Source organism: Anomalospiza imberbis, chromosome 5, assembly GCF_031753505.1.
Source record: "Anomalospiza imberbis isolate Cuckoo-Finch-1a 21T00152 chromosome 5, ASM3175350v1, whole genome shotgun sequence".
In the NCBI taxonomy this organism is placed as follows: Eukaryota; Metazoa; Chordata; class Aves; order Passeriformes; family Viduidae; genus Anomalospiza; species Anomalospiza imberbis.
The window spans coordinates 14,701,322-14,723,330 of NC_089685.1; the positions used below are offsets into that span (position 1 = coordinate 14,701,322).

General features: G+C 37.5%; 1 protein-coding gene across 10 annotated transcripts in view; it reads left to right on the forward strand.

Moving 5' to 3' along the window:
* KIF21A (kinesin family member 21A) overlaps nt 1–22,009 on the forward strand; it is an 87,193-nt gene that overhangs the window by 55,812 nt on the left and 9,372 nt on the right. For 3 of the 10 annotated variants that reach the window (XM_068189721.1, XM_068189723.1, XM_068189729.1), the window contains 14 exons: nt 466–619; nt 987–1,187; nt 1,519–1,620; nt 3,363–3,528; nt 4,017–4,037; nt 7,892–7,952; nt 8,166–8,220; nt 9,594–9,811; nt 13,998–14,108; nt 14,640–14,768; nt 16,326–16,364; nt 18,339–18,475; nt 20,779–20,959; nt 21,325–21,489. In XM_068189721.1, the coding sequence (XP_068045822.1) occupies nt 466–619; nt 987–1,187; nt 1,519–1,620; nt 3,363–3,528; nt 4,017–4,037; nt 7,892–7,952; nt 8,166–8,220; nt 9,594–9,811; nt 13,998–14,108; nt 14,640–14,768; nt 16,326–16,364; nt 18,339–18,475; nt 20,779–20,959; nt 21,325–21,489 (1,740 nt within the window). The remainder of the gene's footprint in view (nt 1–465; nt 620–986; nt 1,188–1,518; nt 1,621–3,362; nt 3,529–4,016; nt 4,038–7,891; nt 7,953–8,165; nt 8,221–9,593; nt 9,812–13,997; nt 14,109–14,639; nt 14,769–16,325; nt 16,365–18,338; nt 18,476–20,778; nt 20,960–21,324; nt 21,490–22,009) is intronic. The other 7 variants (XM_068189724.1, XM_068189731.1, XM_068189722.1 and 4 more) reach the window with 5 other exon arrangements.

Below are 22,009 nucleotides of genomic sequence, written 5' to 3' on the forward strand. Positions count from 1 at the left end.
TAAAGGGCAAGTCACATAAACTGGATTTTGAAATCTTGAGGGTTTTTAAATCTACTCTTAAAGAGAAATTACCTTGGTGGTCCAATGCCAGCAGTGTTAAGTTCATAGAAAAACTTGTTGGAAAATGCAGTTCAGTGTATCAGGCTTATTTGTGCTTTTCCACTGTGACTTGAAGCAGATCTCTTTCCTAAATAGGGAGCAACACCTACGTGGCATTTGAACTCAGTAGTGCATCATGAAAGATGCTACAGTGTTTGATACCTGTTTTTCAAGTGCAGAATGTTAGAGTGCTGTAGAGTTTGGGGCTGGGTAGAAGCATCTGTCTGGTGCTGTGAAAACCTACAACTTCTGCATGAAATTTTTAAGTTGTTGGTGAAAAATATTCCAGCCTGATCATTTCCTCATTTGAATTTGTAACTGGAATACTTCAGCCTCAGCTGTATATTTCTCTTGAATGCGTCACAGAAGGAAGTACCAGCGGAAAGCAGTGACAAGCAGAGTTTACTCCTCGAAGGCAGCCAGGATGAAGTGGCAGTTACTGGAACGCAGAGTGACGGATATTATCATGCAGAGGATGACCATTTCCAACATGGAGGCAGATATGAACAGGTTGCTTACGGTGGGTGATCTTCTGTGCACTGTTGGCTGTATCATTTTATTAAATAGGGAGCACTGCAAGAATGTTTGCTGTAAATTAATTGCTGTTATGGCAGCATTGGCATAGCAGGTGCAATCTACTGCAGTCAGTGAAGACACGTGGCTCCAGTAAACATTTGAACCATGGGCTGTGCTCAGTAAGAACTAAGAAACACATTAATGCCATCATGGGCAAATAGATTACTGTATTCACCTGTGTAACTTCTTCCCATGGGAATCACGATATGTTAGTTAAACTGTAGCAAATGAAGGAAAACAAAAAGGCACTTCAGAGTTCTAAGGGTTTACTAATTACTTTTTCTGTAATGTTATGTCTTTGTGGAAAATAGCAACGTGAAGAACTCACCAAAAGAAGAGACAAGCTTTCAAAGAAAAGGGAGAAGCTCATCAAGGGTGGGGGTGGCAGTGAAGCAGATAGAAATGTCCAAAACATAAATGAGGAGATGGAATCAGTAACTGCAAATATCGACTACATCAATGACAGCATTTCTGACTGCCAAGCAAACATTATGCAAATGGAAGAAGCAAAGGTAGGTCAAATATTATTGCAAAAATGGTAAAATGGGGACAAGAAAACACAACTGTGTTAGTCTTGAAAATGTTCTCATTTAGAAATTAGTTTTTGTTTTTCCGTGTAATTACTGAGCCAGGAAGTGAAAATTGATGAAAACTTTTATGTGAAGTTTGAGATGAAGACTTATACAATTGATACCTGAGTTTTACTGTCAATAGTGTAATGCAAGTTAAGATTGCAAAGCATTTAAGTGTCAAAGCTGATGCTTTCTAATATGTTGGCAATAAATTAATATAATTCTTGGGACTTTTTCCACAATCTGACTGGGCTTATTCTTGCACACATAGGAAGAAGGAGAGACCTTGGATGTAACAGCAGTGATTAATGCTTGCACTTTGACAGAAGCTCGATATTTGCTTGATCACTTCCTTATGATGGGTATCAATAAGGTAATGTGTAAATGAAGTATGTGTGTGCCAGGACTATGGCATGTGCCAGGAGCAGATATGTTGTGCTGACGTAAAGACATGACTAATGTGTGTTAAACAAAGGAAAGCTGGTTAACATTACTGAGTCATGCTGATTCTCAGTGTGAAGGCCCTTGAGATCTGTTGTCCTCTTCAACTTACTGCCTGTTTCTCAACCCCCAGCAGAGCCTTCTTCACTGTATTAATTAGCTCATGTTGTTCTTACAAGAGCACTAGCTTTTTGTAATCAAATAAATCTCTGTGTTTTTCAACAAACTCCTAAAGAGAACTTGAGATCTTTTAAAAAAGACTGGCTCAGCCACCTTTGTACAAATATGAACCTCAAAAAATGTAAGTTTTATGTTGATGCATGACATACTTCAGTCTGAGTAGAGCCACAGGGATTCTTCTGAAGGTGTTGGGAAAAAATGTTTACCCTCTTATTTTCAAAATAAGTATTTGGCAGCTTATAACCCTGTACACACATGTATCATGTGTTCTTGCTGCTGCTTTTCTTTCTATCTCATTGAGTCAAATGAAAGATTTCAATGATACTGAAACTGTCTGTGGGTCAGCCCCTCCCTACCCCCCCAACCAATTATCTGGGATTTCTTTTGCATTCTTGACTCATCACTATGCAGGTAATCCAAAAAGTTTGTGGGGGAAAAAATAGGTAAAGAAAAAATCCCACAATCACGTTGGCTTCTGGAAATTTCAATCTTTTAATATTTTTTCAGCCCTTGGATGTGTTTGAATGGATCTTGCAACAGAGTTAATGTGAGAAAAGTGCCTCTGACTCACTCTGTTAACAATTTCTCTTTATTATGATAAAAAGCTCCATTATGTGAAGGATTCTATAATCTTTTTGTTTAATAATTATCACGTAGAAAAGCTGAAGGGATTTTTTTTTTGCAAAATTGGTCATGCCTACTGTCTCTCCTATTGTTTGCTTTCACCTGCAGAATGTGTCTATTGATACATAGTTTTAGTTCAATCAGAATGTAGTGTGTAAATTTATAGGGCTACACTTGTTACTCAAGCACTAACACTCAAAGTCTGCTGTTGCCCTGCAAGCCTTTGAGAAGATGTGATGTCCCTTCATTTTTCTATACTGTTTGTTTTGGAATTTGGAAATCTATTTGGAAACCGTTCCATAAATTTCATTGATTGTATTTTCTACAACAAAATAAATCCCACAAATCCACAGATCTAGGGAACTTCTCTTAGAATGAATTCTGACATAATTTAGGCCATAAGATCTTTCATTTGAAGCTGAAAGTTCACTGAGTGATTGGGTAGGAAAGATTACAGTTCCCTGTACCACTTCCACCTCCTCCCTGTTCCTTGTCATGGAGTACCATAGGTAATAATTTTTTTTTAAAGTAATTATTTGGGAAAAGTGGAGGTGTTAATATTTCAGATGCTTGCTACTCTTAAAAATTGCAGAGACTCTGAATTGCACTTGGGAGTCATGTCCCATTTAGCCACTAGGTGCATATTTGGAAGGGAGTCTGTGGAATGCAAGTTAAAGGAATGCTTAATGAGTCTCTTTAAAAGGTGAAGGAAAGAAAAAGACCCTTTGACGACGCCTGATCTTCAGGATGTGAGAAGGTGGCTGCAATGTACATGTTGTTTGTGTTTGCCGTTTTTTAAAAAAAATTGACAATTTTCATTTTGTAAAACAAGTGTTGTGATAAAACATTTGTCATCTATCTTTCTCTTAGGGTCTCCAAGCAGCTCAGAAAGAAGCTCAGATCAAAGTTCTTGAGGGACGCCTGAAGCAGACAGAAATTACTAGTGCTACTCAAAACCAACTGCTGTTTCATATGCTAAAAGAAAAAGCTGAATTAAATCCTGAACTTGATGCTTTTCTGGGTCATGCTTTGCAAGGTAGTTTTTTCATCTTGTTTTCTGAATAGTCAGCTGCATGTCACGTTTGCCTTTTGTGCATGCTGTACTGGGCATTCTAGACTATTTCTTTTCTGAATAGATGCTGTATTGTAACATCTTATACTTCACAATTGACATGCATGTATGACATTTTTAAGTAGACCCTCTCAGCAGTGAAATGTAGGCAACAAATTTTTTTTATTATTGAGATTTTTTAAAAATTCAAATAATCAGCTTGTTATTTTTACAGTCTGGAATTTTTTTAACTTCTGAATGGGAAGTTCAAAAATTCGATCCAGTTCAGTCATCATATGCTAGGGATTTTGGATTGGCATTTTATGTCGTTACGGCATCTATTCTACTTCTCATGAGATGATACTAAGAAAAATTTAGAATACGTTTGGGTACTTTTGTTTTATTTCTTTTTATAAATGGATATGTTTTGATTGGAATGTTGCTTTTTTTTCCTTGTTGCTGTATTTACACAGACCTAGATAGCATACCACTGGGTAAGTATGTTTAGCTTTCTGTGTACTGTACAGCTGCATGAGTTACTAATTCATTCATGTTCACTAACTGATGCATCTTAGAATTTGTGAGTCTGTGAAATTTGCATGAACTGTTCTGTAAATGTACTCATTATCATGAGCTTAAAGAGCATTTCTTCCTTTCTGAAACCACCCCTAGCTCTCGTGGTAATAGCCCTTGTGGTAGTTAAAAGTGAAGACAGTAAGCAGAGCCATATTTCAAATTTATAACTTGGTGCTTGTGAGCCCAAAGTATGTTCAGACTACATAAAATTATTTTGTGATATACTACTGTTGTGGCAAATTCTGCTCATCTTTTTAGGTTTGAAAAAAGGCAATTCTTAACTTGCAGGTAATTTTTAACCTTTTGCAAATAGCTCATTTTGTAATGTAAATATTGTACAGAACGCAGGATTATATCCCACTTTTTCAATTGTGTTTAAGTTACTGACTTCACTGATTTTGAGATAAAAGTTGCTCTTGTTGTTCTTGCTTTGAAGTTATTCCCAAATGAATTAAGCTTATTTTCTTCCCTCCAAAGAATGGCTATATTTGGAACTTGAGAAAAATAATCCTGTTACCAGTGATAATGCCTTTAGTGTTGTCTTGTGCTACTTTTAATCACATTTTGCTGTCCTGTGCTAGATTTGCACAGCATTTCAAAGCACAAAACTACATGGAAGTGTATAGATCATAATGTAGAGATGGTGAGAACTTGGCCAGCTTCCTGTCAGGTGACACTTGAAGATCTGTGTCAGGGGATCTTGCTGCATGCAGCTAGTTATTTATTCAGGAACCTCAGTGGTTTGTAGTATCGTAGTGTCTCTAGAACAAGCCTTTAGTGTGTGTGCATGTTCACCCCTGTTGGAGCATTGTTTCTTCTGACAGCATTGCATTTTCTTTAGCTCTGGACAGGCTTTTGCTTATTAACAATATCTGAAACAATGAAAAGCCACTTGCTAAATGTATTGAAACAGTAGCTCTGAAATCAAATTCTTCGTAGAGTGTTTTCTCATTAAAGAAGCTTTTTAACACTTTGCAAGCATGACCTGAAGCTTTTAGAGTATCTAAGCCTCTCAGGACTCCGCTAACACTTTGTAGGAAGGAAATGCAGCTGAATATGCTGCACCAACCTAGGTCCAAGACTGTTGGTAGTCTGTGTTTTGTGGCTCACTAGTGACCAAACCTTTTGAGCTGCAGGGAGTTCAGACACCAGTGTAGTGAGGCTTTGATGCTGGGATTGCATCTGGTTTGCAGGGACTCTGTTGGTGCAGGATCTGACAGAGTTCCTGCAGGTAGAAGTGTGGGTGGCAGCAGATCCTGAGATCAGTCTCACCAGGATGCCTGACATCTCAGTGGTAGAGCACAGACAGCCCTATCCCAAGCAAAGGGATTGCATTTCCATGGTATTTGTGATTCGCCCTCTTGATGCCTGCTTTCAGATCCACCATCTTCAAAAGTTCTTAGCCATTTGAATACACTTGGCTCAGAAGAGCTTGAACATTCCCCAGTGTTGTTATGCACTTGCATTCAACTGTAGACAAGAAGAAGTTTCAGTCTGCAGAAAAGTACATCACAGGCTCAGGTTTTGACTTGAATGGGCTTTCAGTGCACATCCACCTTGGTGGATGAACCAGCTGCCATTCACTATCCCATCTGCTCTTGTGAAGAGTTAAAATGAACATGAAATTGAGTTTTGAATGCTGCTGAAGTGACTCCTCTTTGAGGAGCTGTGGAAGCTGCTTTTACTCTCCACCTGTGATGTATGGACATTCATGGATATGAGTCTCACCCATCTATGTGCAGATTTTGAGAGGGCTGGTCAAATGTCATTTCCTCTGGGTGAACTGGGCTGGTGTATGGCATTGTTCTGGTACTGTCCAGTTGCCACTGCATGAGGATGAAGACGAATAATCAGAAAATTCTCCACCTGTTCTGCAAGCAGTGGTTTGCTAGCAGCTATCCCTGCAAACATTACTGTCTTTACTAATTTCATTTCTCCTTTCATCTCTTCTCACTCTTGCAGAATCTTGCTCTTTCTACCTTTTTGTTGATTCTGTGCACTGGTTTCTATCTCGGGGCTTTGGGCAGTCTTCCTGTGTTGAATTGCAGGTAAACTGAAGAAACTCATCAGGTCACGAGAGTGAGCCTGCAAATAAAATCCCACCTTTTGTGGTCATTCCACACTTTCTACTTAGTTACCTGTAAAAAGAGATCTCAAGTTCTTAATGAGTAAGGGGATGAAGTAACATAATTCTAATAGGAATCCTATATTTTTTTAAAATGCATGTATTTTAGGGATGCTGCTTTTGTCTTACTGAAAGGAGCAGTACTCTCAATCCCCACTTTTGCAGAACGCATATAATAATAATAGCAATAATAACAACACTAATGACAATAATAATAATAAGTATTGAAAGGTTTTCATCTGGCCTCAAATCCATGATGGAACAAAAAGAAACCTGAAAATTCAGAGTGCTATTCCTGTGACCCTGCTTTCTTTAGAATATTGTTGTATTTCTGATAATTAAGATTACATTGTTAAGATTAATTCAGCAGTTTGGTAACTCTGAAGTGCATTATTGGTGATGGTTCTAGGCTGATGGTTTTAACTTTTTCAGGGAGCATGTTTAGATGCAGTGTACACAAAAGGCAGTATTTTCCTTCTCTTTTTTCCATTCCTCTCAAAATTCAGCTGAAAACTGCATATCTTTTCTCTCTTTCTCCAAAGCATAAACTTGCATTTAAGACATATACATGGACAAACATGTTTTAATGTGGATTGCAGATATATTTGTTCTATGCATTGCAAATGGTATCTGCTTTTTAACAGAAATTAAGTAAAGAAACATAGTGTCTCTTCTAGTAAAGAGGTGTAATGGAATGTCATTTAGGTTATTTAATCCTTAATATTTCATGAGTATGTTCAAAAATAAGGGACTTTGCCTGCAAAAATGTGTTACTTATGTCCTTGATCTATGCCTAAAATGTATTATTAGAATAACACACAATTTAGGGGATTTGCTTTCCCAGCAGTTTGGAACTGATTGTACATGTGCCCTTCACTCATTGTCTCAACTTAATGTTTTGCACCATTTGCATGCAGACGTGTTAATTGGATGTTTGACAGTGTTAGTGTGTGGCATGCATGCTGGTTTTGTCTTCTCTGGACAGGTTTGTGTACCCATTTTTGCTTCAGGAACATTTCTACTAAGCAGCTTCCTGTAGAAATTGATCTCTTTTTAGGAAGCCGTTCTATAGTATTAAGTGGTGGCATCATCCTCTTTTGAAATGAATCCTTATATACTAGTAAAGTGCTTGCTTCTTGTCAGCTCAAATGCTTGGTGGCATTCTGTATCAGGGGAGGCTGAGCCTCAGCTCACTAGCCAGTTAAAAATATAATTTTCTTTTTCATTATAGCCAGGCTGATTCTGTCTTGGAGCAAGAAGATGAAAAAAAAGAGGAGAAAGAGACATTCTTACTGTCCATTGATTTACATCCCATATGTTCCATGTCTTGCAGATAATTTTCTTTGCTTTATCTACTTTCTAACAGATTTCCTTCTAGAGTTTCTGTTTTTCTATCATCTCTGTTGCTCTGCTACAGTGGACAGAGGACCACGTTTGGCACAGTATGCCTATATGTATGATGTATTTACATTGTATGAAAATAATTACTTTAGGTGTCAGGAAAATTCAGTGGGGCTGGATAGAAAATAGTCAAGATATTTTGAAAATGCCTTTCAACATTGTCTGAGTTGCTTTGTATAGCAGTTAAAGCCTTCACATCCTGTTGTAGAGGGACAGACTAATGTTATTCTTATGGAAATTTTCTAGAAAATTTGGAAGATAGTACTGATGAGGATGCCCCATTGCATAGTCCTGGAACAGAAGGAAGGTGAGGAAATCTTTGTTACTACCAATTCTAGAAAAATTACTGTAATTTCCTCCTTTTGTAATGCAGAATCATGTATCCTTTAGAAAGTATCTCTAACATTGTTTCATTATACTTTGCCCACAGTTTCAGTAGAAAGAAGAATAAAATTAAAATACACATCTTCAAATCTGCAAAAAGTATGACTTTGTAATTGTGATGCAATTTTTCTTTTAGTTCATTATCTTCAGATCTCTTGAAGCTTTGTGGTGAAGTCAAGCCCAAAAGCAAGGTAGGATGTACAAGGATGATGGTGATAATTCTTCTACATGTCTTTTAAGTGATTCTATGATTCTATAATAATTCATAATTTAATTATACCTTCTGGTATCATTTAAAAAAGCTTTTGCTTTGCCCAAGAGACTTCAATGAATGAAGATGTGCAAAAGGTGAACTGATGTACTTTACATATGATTTGTGTGCAAAATGATTTTGTGTGACACTCCTCTTTAAGAAGCAATGATAAAAATAACTTCTTCAGTATTTTGGGGTTAAGTTATTAGAATTCCAGAAAGAGATGTGTTCTTCCAGTTACTTGCACTCCAAACTGGTGTAGTTTTGCAGATTAGTATTAGTTAGGCTACAGTTCAATGCTATTGCCAGTGAGAACTGTGAACATGCTTATTGTTTGCTATTTGTCACAGAAATCTTGAAGCTATGAAACAAAAGGTTGACCTCCAGGATCTTAATTACATATCTAGGCTGACTACAGTTTAATATTAATGGTAGTGGGAACTGAAAATGTGCACTGATGGCAATTTTGCTTCTGTGCTCACAGGAGCATAAACCAAGTTTGCAAAGTAAATAGAAGCTTAGCCTCCACTTTTCCAACTGCAATTGGCTTTGGAAGAAACCATCTGTGTTGGCTATTGAATTATTTGGTAACATTCCTTGGTGTGCAGCTTTTTGAGCTGTTTAACTAAGTGAGTTTGGTCCAAAAATGCAATTAAATAAACATATCATTTTTGTAATGGCTCTTTTTGACTGGATCTTTGTCTTCCCTATTGGTCTTTCTTTCCCTGAGGAATAGATCTTAATTTCACTGTAAAATCACACCTAACATGTATGATCCATTTTTTACAAATTACTGTGTTGCACAAAGCATAGCTCTTTTGTGAGTTTTTCTGTTGTTTTCAAATTGTTGAAATGCTGAATGAATTTTAATTCATGTGGACTTTTGAGGTGACTTAAAGAAGAAGCAGAGTTCGTATATGAGAAGAAGCATTGATATTAGAAGTCACACCAGTATCATTGTAGCTATTTAAATTGACACTTTGCTTTATTCCTCTCTGCTTTATAACATTTCATTTGGATAAACTGTAGGTGAGTAATATTGTACTCATGTAGTATTGGCAGGCAGCTGGTTGAAAAGATATCCTTGGAAACCAGTTGTCAAATCAGTGGTTTGACACTGAATTTGAATTGCCTCCTCTGAAATCATTGCCCAAAAGCAGAGACGAGCTTCTTGGTTTAGTTTCCAAAGGCAGTTGCCAGGTGCTTGAGGGGGATGCTAATTGCCAGCTAATAATGATAAGCTTGAGTGTAGGACTCTTGGCACACACCATTGCATGTTGAAGTGGCAGTTTGGTTTTTGTCTGTCTCCAGGCCCGCCGCAGGACCACCACCCAGATGGAATTGCTGTATGCAGCCAACAGCGACCTGGTCTCCGACAGTAGTGCTGCAAACTCTGCCTTGGCTGGCTCTGTCGCATCATCTGCAGAAACCCAAGAAAGTGGGGTGGCTGCTGACACACATGATACTTCTGCTAGGGACAGAGAGTTTATACCCCCACCATCTGGCTTACCTTCTAAGATAGGCAGCATGTAAGTTTGGCCATGCTGTACTAATTATCCTTTGCTTTTTAAAAATGCATGTTGCCAGTTTCTTGTAATCTCTTAACTTTATAAACAAGGTTAATATACTTCAAACTTACTAACTAATACTGACAAAGCTCCTTCTTTTCTACCATCACCACTCTAGAAACTATAAATGCAGTCTTGTAAGTACTGTGGTTCTTACTGAAGATGTAAGTTCTGTTAAGCTGCTTTGTTATTGTAAATGTGTTCTATGTAGAGGGGAAAGCCCCTCTAATACCTTGAATAGTTTGCTATATTAGTGCTATGAGAAATGCACATTCTAGGGAGATGGAATCTGATTAGAACAGCAGTGAGATTTTAAAAAAACCAAAATAACAGCACACAACCCAAAAACTTTATCATGGCATTTGTATATGGTCCTAATTACTAGGAGAAATCTTTCTGTGAGTTGTCTTGTATGGACCATGCATAAAATGAAGAAGTCTGTGCAACAATAGAGTATTCAAGTAAGAAGTTGAAAGGAAAATGTTAGATATTATGAATCCTCAAAAATCCTTTCTGTTTGCAGGTTGCAAACTTACCTGCAGAACAATATTACTAACTGAAATTATTACGAACTGATTCTAAACAGAGCTAAAATATTTTTGTCTTTTTACTTTGTGACCAGCAGATGTCTCTCACACGCAATCTTTTTTTTTTTTTTTTCACTTGCTCTTGCTGTTCATTTTATATCTACCAATACCACTGCTAGTTATTAGCCATTCACTGCAAGAGACCCTTTTCTTGACTTTTTAGGTACTAGCTCCTATGTTGCACAAGCTCATGTGTAAATTCAATGCACTTCCCACATTCAGTGATGTGGAAATCAGTGTCCCGTAGCTATCTTCATGTTACAGGTTCTGGAGTCATGCATCTTTTAATATTCATCTCTCCTATTTGCATAATATTTTTACAGCAGTCTCTGCCTAATGTACATTTGCAATTTGTATTTTTTACTACATATTTCTGGCATGTGCTTGAGGTGGCAATCGTGAACAGTAAAACACTGCTGACAGCAATTATTAACCCATGCTGATGGCTTCAGTGCAAATAGAATCTGCTTGGCAAGAATGCTCTTGAGAGTGAGCATAGGTGGAGAAAACCTACTTGTTACAGTAGTTAGCATGAGATGAGTAGAGACTTTTGAAGCTTCAAGATCTAAAACATCAAGTGTTATGACCTGACATCCAGGACTCAGGTAATACCAACTTTTGCCTCACTCCATCTTCTAGAATGTATCCATTTATGAAAGTGAGCCAGTAAAAAGGCAAAACAGGATTTTCCCAAAACTGTGTTCTGAAAGACTTTGAGAGTTACATACTGTCAAAAAGTCAATTCAGTCAGCAGTAGGCCTCACATATTGAATTGTCTTGGATCATGTTTTAGTAGCTAAGTGATCAAAGATTCCCACAATCAACCTGCAGTGACCTTCTCACTGCAAGTGTATGTTTTTTCAAAACCAGAATTCCTGCTGGTTTATCTGGTCATAGTTGAAGAAAGCTTGTCCTTATGGCCCGTCTGGCCTTTCCTTATGGGCCCGTGGTGCCAGCATATTTCTCATAATAAAATATATTATTCAGGAGGAGATTGTGACCTTACCTACAATAAATGTTTTCTCCCTTATGACACTTACTCAAACGCCATTCGGGAATGTAGCGGCTGTAACAATAATCCAAAATATTGATTGTGAAAGAGACAGAAATTAATTATACATTTAGGTGCAAATGTAGGTATCTGCATATGTACAAACTGCTCCACTCTGGAACCCCCTCAGTTTTCTAAGGTTTGTGGTGATTCCATGGTCCTTGGAGAGGTTCCTGTTACAAGGGCATGTGTTGATAGGATAAGGGGTAATGGCTTCAAACTGAAAGACTGTAGTGTACATGCGATACTGGAAGAAATTCTTTACTGTGAGAGTCAAACACTGGAACAGGTTACCTAGAGGAGCTGTGGATGCTCTATTCCTGGAAGTGTTCAAGGCCAGGAAGGATGGAGCTTAGAGCAGCCTGGTCTAGTGGAATGTGTTCCTGACTAAGAGAAGGGGGTTAAAACTAGGTGATCTATAAGTCCCTTCCAATCCAGACCATTTTGTGATTCTGTTATTTAGGGAGGCATCTAAATACATATGGCCAACAGTTAATTTAACTGGAATTCTGTTTACAAAGTTGGTTGGTGCTGTTGTCCTTTGATATGCTCACCTCATCTACAGCAGCTTTTTCAGAGTATAGTTGTCTTCTGCAGGACTTGTATCAGCTCTGTTCAGATGTCTGATGTCCTGGAAAATGTCAAAGGGCTCTAGAAACCTGGAAGTTTGTACGTGTCCTGTTCCTTTTCTGTTGGGTTGTCATGCACCTGGTTTTTACACCTGTGCTTAGAAGTTCATTCCAGCAAGATAGCTGCATTTTTATAATACCTGCATTCCCAAGCTTTCAAAAGGAATTAAGAAAATGGTGATGCTCTCACCATTTTCACTCTCTTCTGAGGATGTTCCACTGTGGAGTCAAAGATGGAAGACTCGAGGGCAGGTAGAAAGTGAGCAAGCGAAAGTTGCCTCCATGTCTGAGTATGCAGGATGTCAGTGTGAGGCAGAGGAGCTTGAGTTCCAGTTTCTGGTTTGGTTCATTTAGTCGAGCAGCTGCTTAGTAGACATATAAGCAACCCTGGCAGTAGACACTATAGCCTGTTTGTAATCCTTCCTGGAAGACCTGTCAGCCTGATTCATAGAATTTGCCTTGTGATCTCAGGATTTTTGCACTCCTAAATGCATACTGGTCCAGCATAGAGGGAAGGGAGTGTGTCCTGTTCCTCCTTTTTTGGTGTCCTTTGCACAGTATGCCTAGAGGTAAAGGAGCCCTACATAGAAATGCGTGCTCTGGCCTTGAGGGAATTGGACCCACTTTCTCCCCTTTTTTTCTTAACTGCTAGGCTTCTGTGCAAAACCAGGCAGATTATCGCTTGTCCTCCTTTTCCTACCTCTTGAAGACCCCAGGGAACTCTAGGGTTGATATGCAGTTCTTGGCACCAAGTCCTACACATTCCAGTTAGGGTTTGTGATCACTTGAGAGTGTCTCATCTACTTGAGTCAAGTAGCTGTTTGTGGTTGTGCTGTCCAAGTTAAATCATGTTATTCTGTGTTCCTGTATTCAGGTGGATTTTATGACTTCCTCTTTTAAGACTTCCTCTTAAAGGAAACATGTAGAGAAGTTGGAGCTATGCATGTTCAGAACCTGTAGAGCTCTGAGATTGATGGTCGTAACCATGTCAGGCAAGTGGCCTGCCAAATGAGCTTTATCTGATTAATAGAGTTGTGTGGGGCAAAAACACTTTCAGAATCAGTTTTCTTGCTTTTAATGAGTGTTTAATATTCATAGAAAAAATCCTTCGAAATACAACTAAATAGGAAAATGCAAAATAAATGTTGCTTTTGTGATTGCTCAACTAGTGAGAAATGGAAGTTTGGAAGAATGGAGACCACTCAGATTCCTTTATTTTTTCTTTTGTCTGACTGTGGTGAAATGAGAACATTTGGGTGTCAGCTTTAATATTGTCTTCTTGATAATTTTAATGGGGAATAAAAGGTTGGGAGAAGGACCACAGTGACTGTGAATTGGAATTATTTCAGAGCAAGAACTGGAGAGACAAATGAGAGATGGAAAGCAAGGGAGAAGGGAAGTGGGGAGCAAAGAGAAGCCATGTTATAATAGTCAGATTGTCAATGGGAAGTACTTCTCACTTCCTAATTAACATTAATATGTTACTGCAAAGTTTCATTTGTGTATAAGAATCATGTGTTCTTCATGTCTATTGTAAATGGTCTATTGTACATACAAATGTGGAATCTGAAATTTAAGAACTTCCATGATCTTAATTTGGATGCATCCTCCACTTTATTTCTTTTAGTGAGTCTCTCTTTTATTATTGAACTAGTAAATCTCCTTTAACTATTCAGTATCTGACACTGTATGTTGATCAACTTTGAACATTAATAACTTGGTATATTTTTATATTCAAGTGTTAGAACAAGTTTATAATCCTTAGATTCAAGAGAGACAATAATAGATTAAGTACATTCTGAAATTTGAAATCACACTGAGAGAATGACAGGTAATGTTCTGTGAAGGGCCTTAGACTGAAATGATTGCTCTTGTTTTAGTTCGAGACAACCATCTCTTCCAGAGAAGAAGATACCTGAGCCTTCACCTTTAGCAAAGAGAAAAGCCTATGAGAAAACAATGGAAAAGACAAAGACAAAAGAACAAAAACTGTAAGATTATTTTAAATTTATTTCCTCTGACATAATTTGAACTTTGAATTTTCTTGAAAAAGAAATCTGTATTTTTCTCTTTCTTTTCTTTCAGGACAGTTAGTATTGTTGTCAGTGTTGATATTCATTGCTCAGCTTATGCGTGGTTGTTTTGGGTTTTTTCCAGATTGTTTTTCTGTACAAAATAACTCAGGGGCAGAGCCCTGAGAAGATAACCTTTGGCGCATTTGCAAATTACTTTTTTTTTTAATCAAAGTCAGCAATATCTCTAAGAGCCTTCAATTTTATAAGAATTTCTTCATGTTACATGTGTATTTTCTGCCTCTAGCTTTCACTTTTACCACTTTGAATGTTGTGCCATCTTGCCTCTGCAGCATTAAGCTTTTTGCATTCTCTGAGAAATATCTGTAGCTAGTATTACAATCTTAAATACCTGCTTAAGAAAAGAGCATCTAATGTTTGAGGCATGTTGCATTTAACTTTTCTAACCATTCATAACCTGTTAAAGAAGATGTTCTTTTTTTTTTGTAGCTCAGATTCTGGAGCCCCAGAGGCTAGTCTGTCACCTCCTACTTCCCCACCAAGCCGGCCCCGTAATGAAATGAATGTTTTTAGTCGTCTTACTGTTTCTCAGGGAAACACATCAGTTCAGCAGGATAAGTAAGTCACAAAGGGAAGCCTCAGCCCCCAACCAGGGAAATGCAAAGTGTGCTCAAGTTTTCAGTGTAGTGTCTGGTAGAAATTCTGCCCTTCTGCAAAACAGGAGGAGATATTTCTCATGTTATTGTGTAGTTTTCAAAGGAAATATTTTAAACTACCATGGAACCACTGTAAAAATTTGAGAAATTTCCTGCTGAACCTTGTTTCCTGTTTTCTAGGCTATGTCTGGTATTTGTAGTTTTAAACCCAAAATAGAAAATGGTAGAATTCTTAGATGTTTGTGTAGCTGTATGTGTGTTTACACTCAAAAATAGATTTTAGGCGATAATTTAGGAAATAGTGCTTTTGACAGTTACTGTGTTGCTCCAGTGTTGCTCAGAGTGCTCTCACAACAGCACCTCAGAGGATGGGATATTGAAATGGCTAGCACACAGTTCTTTAGAGATTATCCAAATTATTGAACAGACTGACTTTAGGAGCTAATTTGCAGGAGTAGATGATATTCATATCTTGTTTAGAAGAAGTAGAACAGATTTTTCTCACATTAGGCATCTGTTTAGGAGCCTTACTCCAAATGGCAGTGGACTTTACTTGACTAGAATCACTATTACAGGTTTCAGTGCTGATACAAATACCATGCAGTGCTTGTGAACTGCAACTCAGATTTATAAAAAACCTTTATTTGTAACTCTAGCACGACAAAAAATTGCTTTTGTCTGTTTATACTATTTTTTTTAATAAAATGTGTTTTTTTCAGAGGTCTACAACCACCCCACCAAATACCAAGCAGTGGCTTGCAAGGCTTTCAGTAACTGTGCTCGTGGCTTCTTTATCTTAGCTTACCTTTCTTATTGCTAACTCCCACCAAACCCTTTTCATTTTCTCTGAGCTGACTTTGAAGTCAAATAGAAACTGCTGAATCTGTTTGAGTTGAAAATGAAGCACATCTTAAGATGTACTGAAAATCATCATGTCTTGAGGAAATATTGTCTTGTATATTTTCTTGGTTTTTATTTTTAAACATTTTTTCAAATGAGAGATGAAGAATTTTGGACTTGGCATGGCTTGTGAATTGCTGTATTTATTTGAGTGGGTTATCATATTTAACATTTATATCTCTATGACTAATATTTTGCATGTCTCTTCTACACTTAGCAGGCATTGATGTTCAGAGTATTTTTTTTTTCTTTTGATATACTCAGCAAGCACGATCTTATGGAGGTTAACTTGTGCATCTATCTTCTCCTTTTAATTTTTTGCCTTCTTTAAGAAAATATTGGAGAAATAAGAAATGGCTCAGCTGCTGTTACTCATCTTCTGGAGCTGAAACAGTCTACTGACTGCTGAGAGTGATATTTTAAGATAATTATTCTTTCCCCCCTAACCCCCATATCATCATGGGTTTGAGCTATACCTTGAGCAATGCTGCATAATGTATGTGGATTTGCATTGCTTTTCTGAGTTGGCCATGCTGTTGTTTGTTCTTCTCATGTGGAGGCATTCCTTTGCTGATACCTATATTCTTTCTCCTCACAATTCCACCACTGTTGATTGTAGGTCTGATGAAAGTGATTCCTCTCTGTCGGAGGTACAAAGGTACTCTCTCTTTTCTGTTTTCTTGGCATCTCTCACCAAAGTTATTCCAGTTCTTAAGACATTTCATTTGCTGCATGATTTTTCCTGATACCTGTGCGTTGTTTCTCTTGCTTTTGCTGGAACATGAAATATCTGAGATTTGGGTTAAGCATGTCTCCCCCTCTCCTTTTTTAGGGTGTTCTTTTATCATTGTTGAGCATGTCAGGTATTTTAATTATAACTGAAGTATGGTGTAAACATTTCCTTAGACACATTTTTTCTCTCTTTGTTTTCTTAAAAAAATAGGAGCAAACATTTTCTAATGTTTTATTTGCTTCTCTCCTTATTTTTGTTTTTCAGTTGTATGCTTTGTTCACTAAAAATGAAATCCAAGTGTAAATAAAAATTAGTAGTTCTTTATTCTGTCTTTCTGAGAGAATGCACAGTGGCTTAAGAGATGAAAGCAATGTTGCCACTTGTGTCCCTGTGGGTTAGGATTTTGGTACTCAATGAAAAATCAGTTTATCTAGAGAAGGGCAGTCAAATAACTGCTAATAATGTAATGGTGGCTTTGGCTGGTCATTGTAGCAGTTGTAGTGGTTTTTTATCTGTAGATTTTAGAGCACTTGCATATAGGTAGATAAATAGCTCCAGGACATGTATTTTACATGGCTTGTCATGGAAGTGAGAGGGTGAGAACAGCAGGAGGGAGTAACTCAGTTCAGAGGCAGCATGATCCACTAGGGAATACTACAGGAAAATCATGTTAGTTTAGTGTGATGCTAGAAAACAAAAGCATAGAGACCTAAATTAATTAAAAAGCAAATTGTTCCTGTTTTCTTGAAAACATAAAATGGTGTAGATCAAAGGTGAATGCCTTTCCAAAATGAGGAAGATAATGTTACACAATTTAAGACGCTATTAATACTAGTAAAATCTATAGAAGGATTGATGAGGTGTAATGAATTAAATGAGTGAAGATGTCCTGAACTGTAAAAATGTTTAAAATCATAACTTTAAAGTACTAGATAAACTAACCAGGTGTCACAAAGTTAGCTTGTATCATAAAGGACTTTTTCCTTTCTATAGCAAACTTCTGGACAATATGATGAATTTTTTACATTTCCTAAAGTATCTGATACTTTTGTTTTGTTTTGATGAGATAGGGATATGGTTTAGTTCCTTTTCCTCACAGTTATGTGTATGATTCCCAAAAGAGCATGACAGTGAGTCTTAACTGCAAGCTGGCCAGGTCACAGCTGTGTTAGATGTTTTGGGCATTACCTTGAGGCTTTTCTACACAGAAATGTAGTGGTTGGTGTGCGTGCACTTGTATGCGTGGGATTTTAGACTGATAGTAATTTTTGTTTGGTAAAGAATTGTGAGGTGTTTATTTCAGGCAAGTTATTCTTTTAGCATCACCACAGAATTAGCTTGAAAGTGCCCGGGAAGATTCCTCTGGGGTGTCAGCATTCCAATCATCCTCCCTTTTGGCCATTTGAGCTTGCGCGTGTTGTTGGGTACAGGGTGCAGCGGGAACCTTCTTCAGGCACAGAAGTTAACAGCAGTTCTCTGTGTCTGCCCATAGAACGCAGATGATGTGAAATGCATGCTGAGTTTGGAGTTGGCAGTGCACATTACATTTGCTCCATTTTTCAGATTGTGCTGTTTAGATGGTTGATCTTGGGCATACAGAAGCATTAAGTGTCCTGGTTTGTTCAGCATTATGCAGACTTTGCCATGTACCCAGCATTTAGCATCTTGTTGTCTTTTCATTTGTTTCTTTTTGTATGTGATTTCCTTTAACTGATAGTCCAGAGTTGACGTGTTGAGGCTAAATAGTAAAAATCCTTACGTAGTTTATGAAAGGCATTCAGCTGTTCTGCCCTCGCATCTAAGAACACTAGGTTAATTTTTTTCCCTAGATGGAAGTAAATTAGCTTTATCTGTGTCTATTACTATGCCCAATTCACATTACTTTTTTTTTTTCCTTAGGGGGATAATTAACCCATTTCCTGCTTCAAAAGGCATCAGATCTTCCCCGCTTCAGTGTATCTATACAGCTGAGGGACATACCAAGGCTGTGCTTTGCGTTGATGCAACTGATGATCTTCTCTTCACTGGATCTAAAGGTTGGGCAAGCTCTGTGCACCTCTGCTGCTTACAGAGGTTGCTTTGACAACTTGGGGTGTTGTGAAATTCTCAATTTGTGCTTAGTGCTGTAAACACAGTGGAAAATTCTAGGGGTCTGTTTCTCAACATAAGCTGAAGAGGGATTTACAGTAATTACCTACGGGTTTCTAACTCCAATGTGTAGTATTTTGCTGCTTATTTGTAGTGGAAAACCACAAAAAGCAGTAATATTAACATTTGTTGAGTGATATGATGGAAACAGTCATGGTAGCATGTGCAGACAGGCTATGCAATGCAAATAGCTTCAGGGTAAGGGTGGAGGTGGGAGTTGGCACATGCTTGGCTCTACTGCACAGAGTTTGAATACTCTTATGCCATAGTTGGTTCTTCGAGCTATCTTCTTCATCTGAGGGTGTCTTCTGCTTCCTCTGTGCATCTTGCTGCCTGTCCTTTGTTATTACAAGAACTGTATGGCAGTTGTGGGAGGGCCTGGAATTTTAGTAGCCTCTAAGTTCCTTACTGGATGGTGAAGTCACTCTATAAACTTCTCAAACTGATAGAAGCAGTGTTTTGAAGAAAACATTTTTCTCCTGTATTTAGTGAATTTCCAGTATCATTGCTCAGTTTAGCTTGAAGATACCACAAGAGGCCACTGGAGCTCAATAGTTTCTTTTCACAAACAACTATTTTAATATAAAGGACTTGTTATAATCTTATATTGTGCAGCTGAAACTATGGCAGATTCTTTTTTTCTGAAAGTATCGAGCGGCTGAGAAGAAGTTAACACCTCTTGACAGAGAGACTCTCCTTTTCACTAGTTCATATAATGAATAAACCTTGGCATCTCAGGACATCCCTTTTATCCCAGTATTAGCATGGTTGACAACCCCATCAGATGCAGGTCTTCCACTGCTAATATTCAGATACGGTTTCTGTGGTTATTCTACTAGCTGGCTGTTAAAAATACCAAATCAGACACTTTGAGTGAGTTGGCAAACTTTTGATCCTAGGTTTTAAGCCAACATCTCAACATTTGTACAAGCATATACAACTGCAAAGAGGACATTGATTTAGATTTTGTAAATAATACTTAGTTGTTTTCTGTTGAGATTTTGAATTTAGTGGCTATATGAGGGGGAATAAGGGCATATTATGAAATTTTATTTTACATCTAGATTTGTATTCTAAAAGCTTGGTAGTTGTTTCTTTTAAATGGATATTTGCAGGTGTTGCAAGTATTTACCTTTTTGAAGTCATAACCTAGTTTTTTAAACTTATGGGAGAATTTTTCCTGCAAATATTTTTGGAGGGGAGTTTACCAAGTATGGTTTTACTCAAGAGTGTAGTCAGTTGTTTAATTAAATAAAGTTAAATCTTTTGGAAATTGTTGCTGAAGCAGAAAGTCTCAGCTCACTGACATCAGACAATACTTGCACACAAATTCAGAAATGCCAGTAAGCTCTCATGTGCATTGCAGATCTTTGATCTTGGTAGTTGGTGTTTTAAAGTGGCAGACAGGTCTTGCTACACTTACCTTCATGCTATCGTAACTAGCGTCTATACATGAAGCTTTCTCTTCATCCTTCCAGTACTTATTTCAGTATAAATGTATGTCTAAAATGCATGGAGTGATACAGACATGGTGCAGCAAGGAGAGTTTGTTGTTCTTGCCAATAGTGTTGCAGATTTCTTGAAAACTTCTATGCATTTGGGATTTTAACACATGAAAGGTTGCAGTATTTAAATTCCTTTGCTACGGAATCAAAACAGTGACTAAAGCACTCTCTGCTGGGATTTTCAGAGGCCTCCAAAACACTGAAGAGTTTGGGTCCCTTCTCACCTTTGTAGTTTTGTTGTGGCAGTCAGAACTCGGCCATGCTAAATCTCAAAACTCATCCTGAGCTATGTTTTTTATAACGAATTCTTGAATTAAAAATTGGCTTCTTCTCTTCATCTATCATCATCCACACTTTATAGCCTCTAAATTGTCTGCATTTTCACTTCCCTTGAGATTTTTATTCTTTAAAAATGCTTTGGGAGCTAATACGCGGATCTTGAAAGCACATTTAATGATTAACCTTGCTTAGTTTTGATAATGATAGATGGATGCCTATGTGTATTTTTTAAGAACTACTTTATTTAGCTGTTTTTCTGCAGTGTCTACAGAAATGGAGAAAAATATATGAGTACAAATGAATGTGTGTACTTTAATTAACTGAGTTTAGGAAAGGCATGAGATTTTTTGGGATTTTTTTTTTTATTATTGTTAATATTTTCTCCCTTTTTGTTTCTCTTTATTTAGATCGTACCTGTAAAGTCTGGAATCTGGTAACTGGACAAGAGATTATGTCTTTAGGGGGTCATCCAAATAATGTAGTTTCTATTAAATATTGCAACTACACAAGCCTGGTCTTCACAGTTTCAACCTCCTATATCAAGGTGTGGGACATCAGAGATTCTGCAAAGTGCATTCGGACGTTGACGTGAGTATGCTGAACCTCAGATGCCAAGCATTCAAATGAGTCTTAGTTTTAGATACATTTTATTATATTCAATTCAATATTGCAATACAGTGTAATATGAGAACACTGTTGGGGATGGCAGCTTTCTTTACATGTTCAGGCTAAGTCAGTATGGGGCATCAGTAAAGAAAACACAAAACAGTTTACATACAGAGTTTTATCAGATGTTCAGTATTCATAATTGGCTTATAGCCTTTTCTGCTCAGTGAAATAGGTTTGTTTTTAGAGAGTCTGTGGAGTATGGCAAACAAACTGTAGAATTTGGGTTTTTTCTTTTTTTTTTTTTTTTTTTTTTTTTTTTACTTTTTCTCCTTCTCTGTACTCAGGTCTTCAGGCCAAGCTATGCCTGCTGATGTGTGTTCAGGAAGTACTAACAGAACAGTTGCTATCCCAGCTGGAGAGAACCAGATCAATCAGATTGCACTAAATCCAACTGGCACATTCCTCTATGCAGCTGCTGGAAACTCAGTGAGGATGTGGGACCTGAAAAGGTACTGAACACCAGCCAAAGAAAATGTTCTTTAGGTGGTTACATGTGCATAGGCAGCAAAGTTGTGCACATGAAACAGTCAGTTTCTTCTATATGGTAGTGTCCATACCTGGGCAAAATATGTTATCAGTTACAGATCAGCTAACCAATCTGTGGTGGTTACTGAGGTAATGATTTTCTCATGTGTTAAGGTTGTGGTGAATCATTTCAGTAAAAGTGACTGGAAAACGCAAGGTTTCATTTGACAGGCACTACAAAACACACTTTTGTAAGGTGAGAATGGGAATCCTGACTAGTAATTGTTGATAAGATGAGGGAAGTCAATGGAAGTAATGTATTATAATATGGGATTATGATAGCTGCACTATAATTGCACTTTTCCAAACAGAACCTGCTCCTAAAGATTGCATTCAAAATACAGAAAATACTTAGGAGGGGACTGATTAATCTTTACTTTAAAGTGTTTTAATTCTTATTTTGCGTACGTAGAAGGGTTTTGTTGTATTTAACGTAGATTTAAT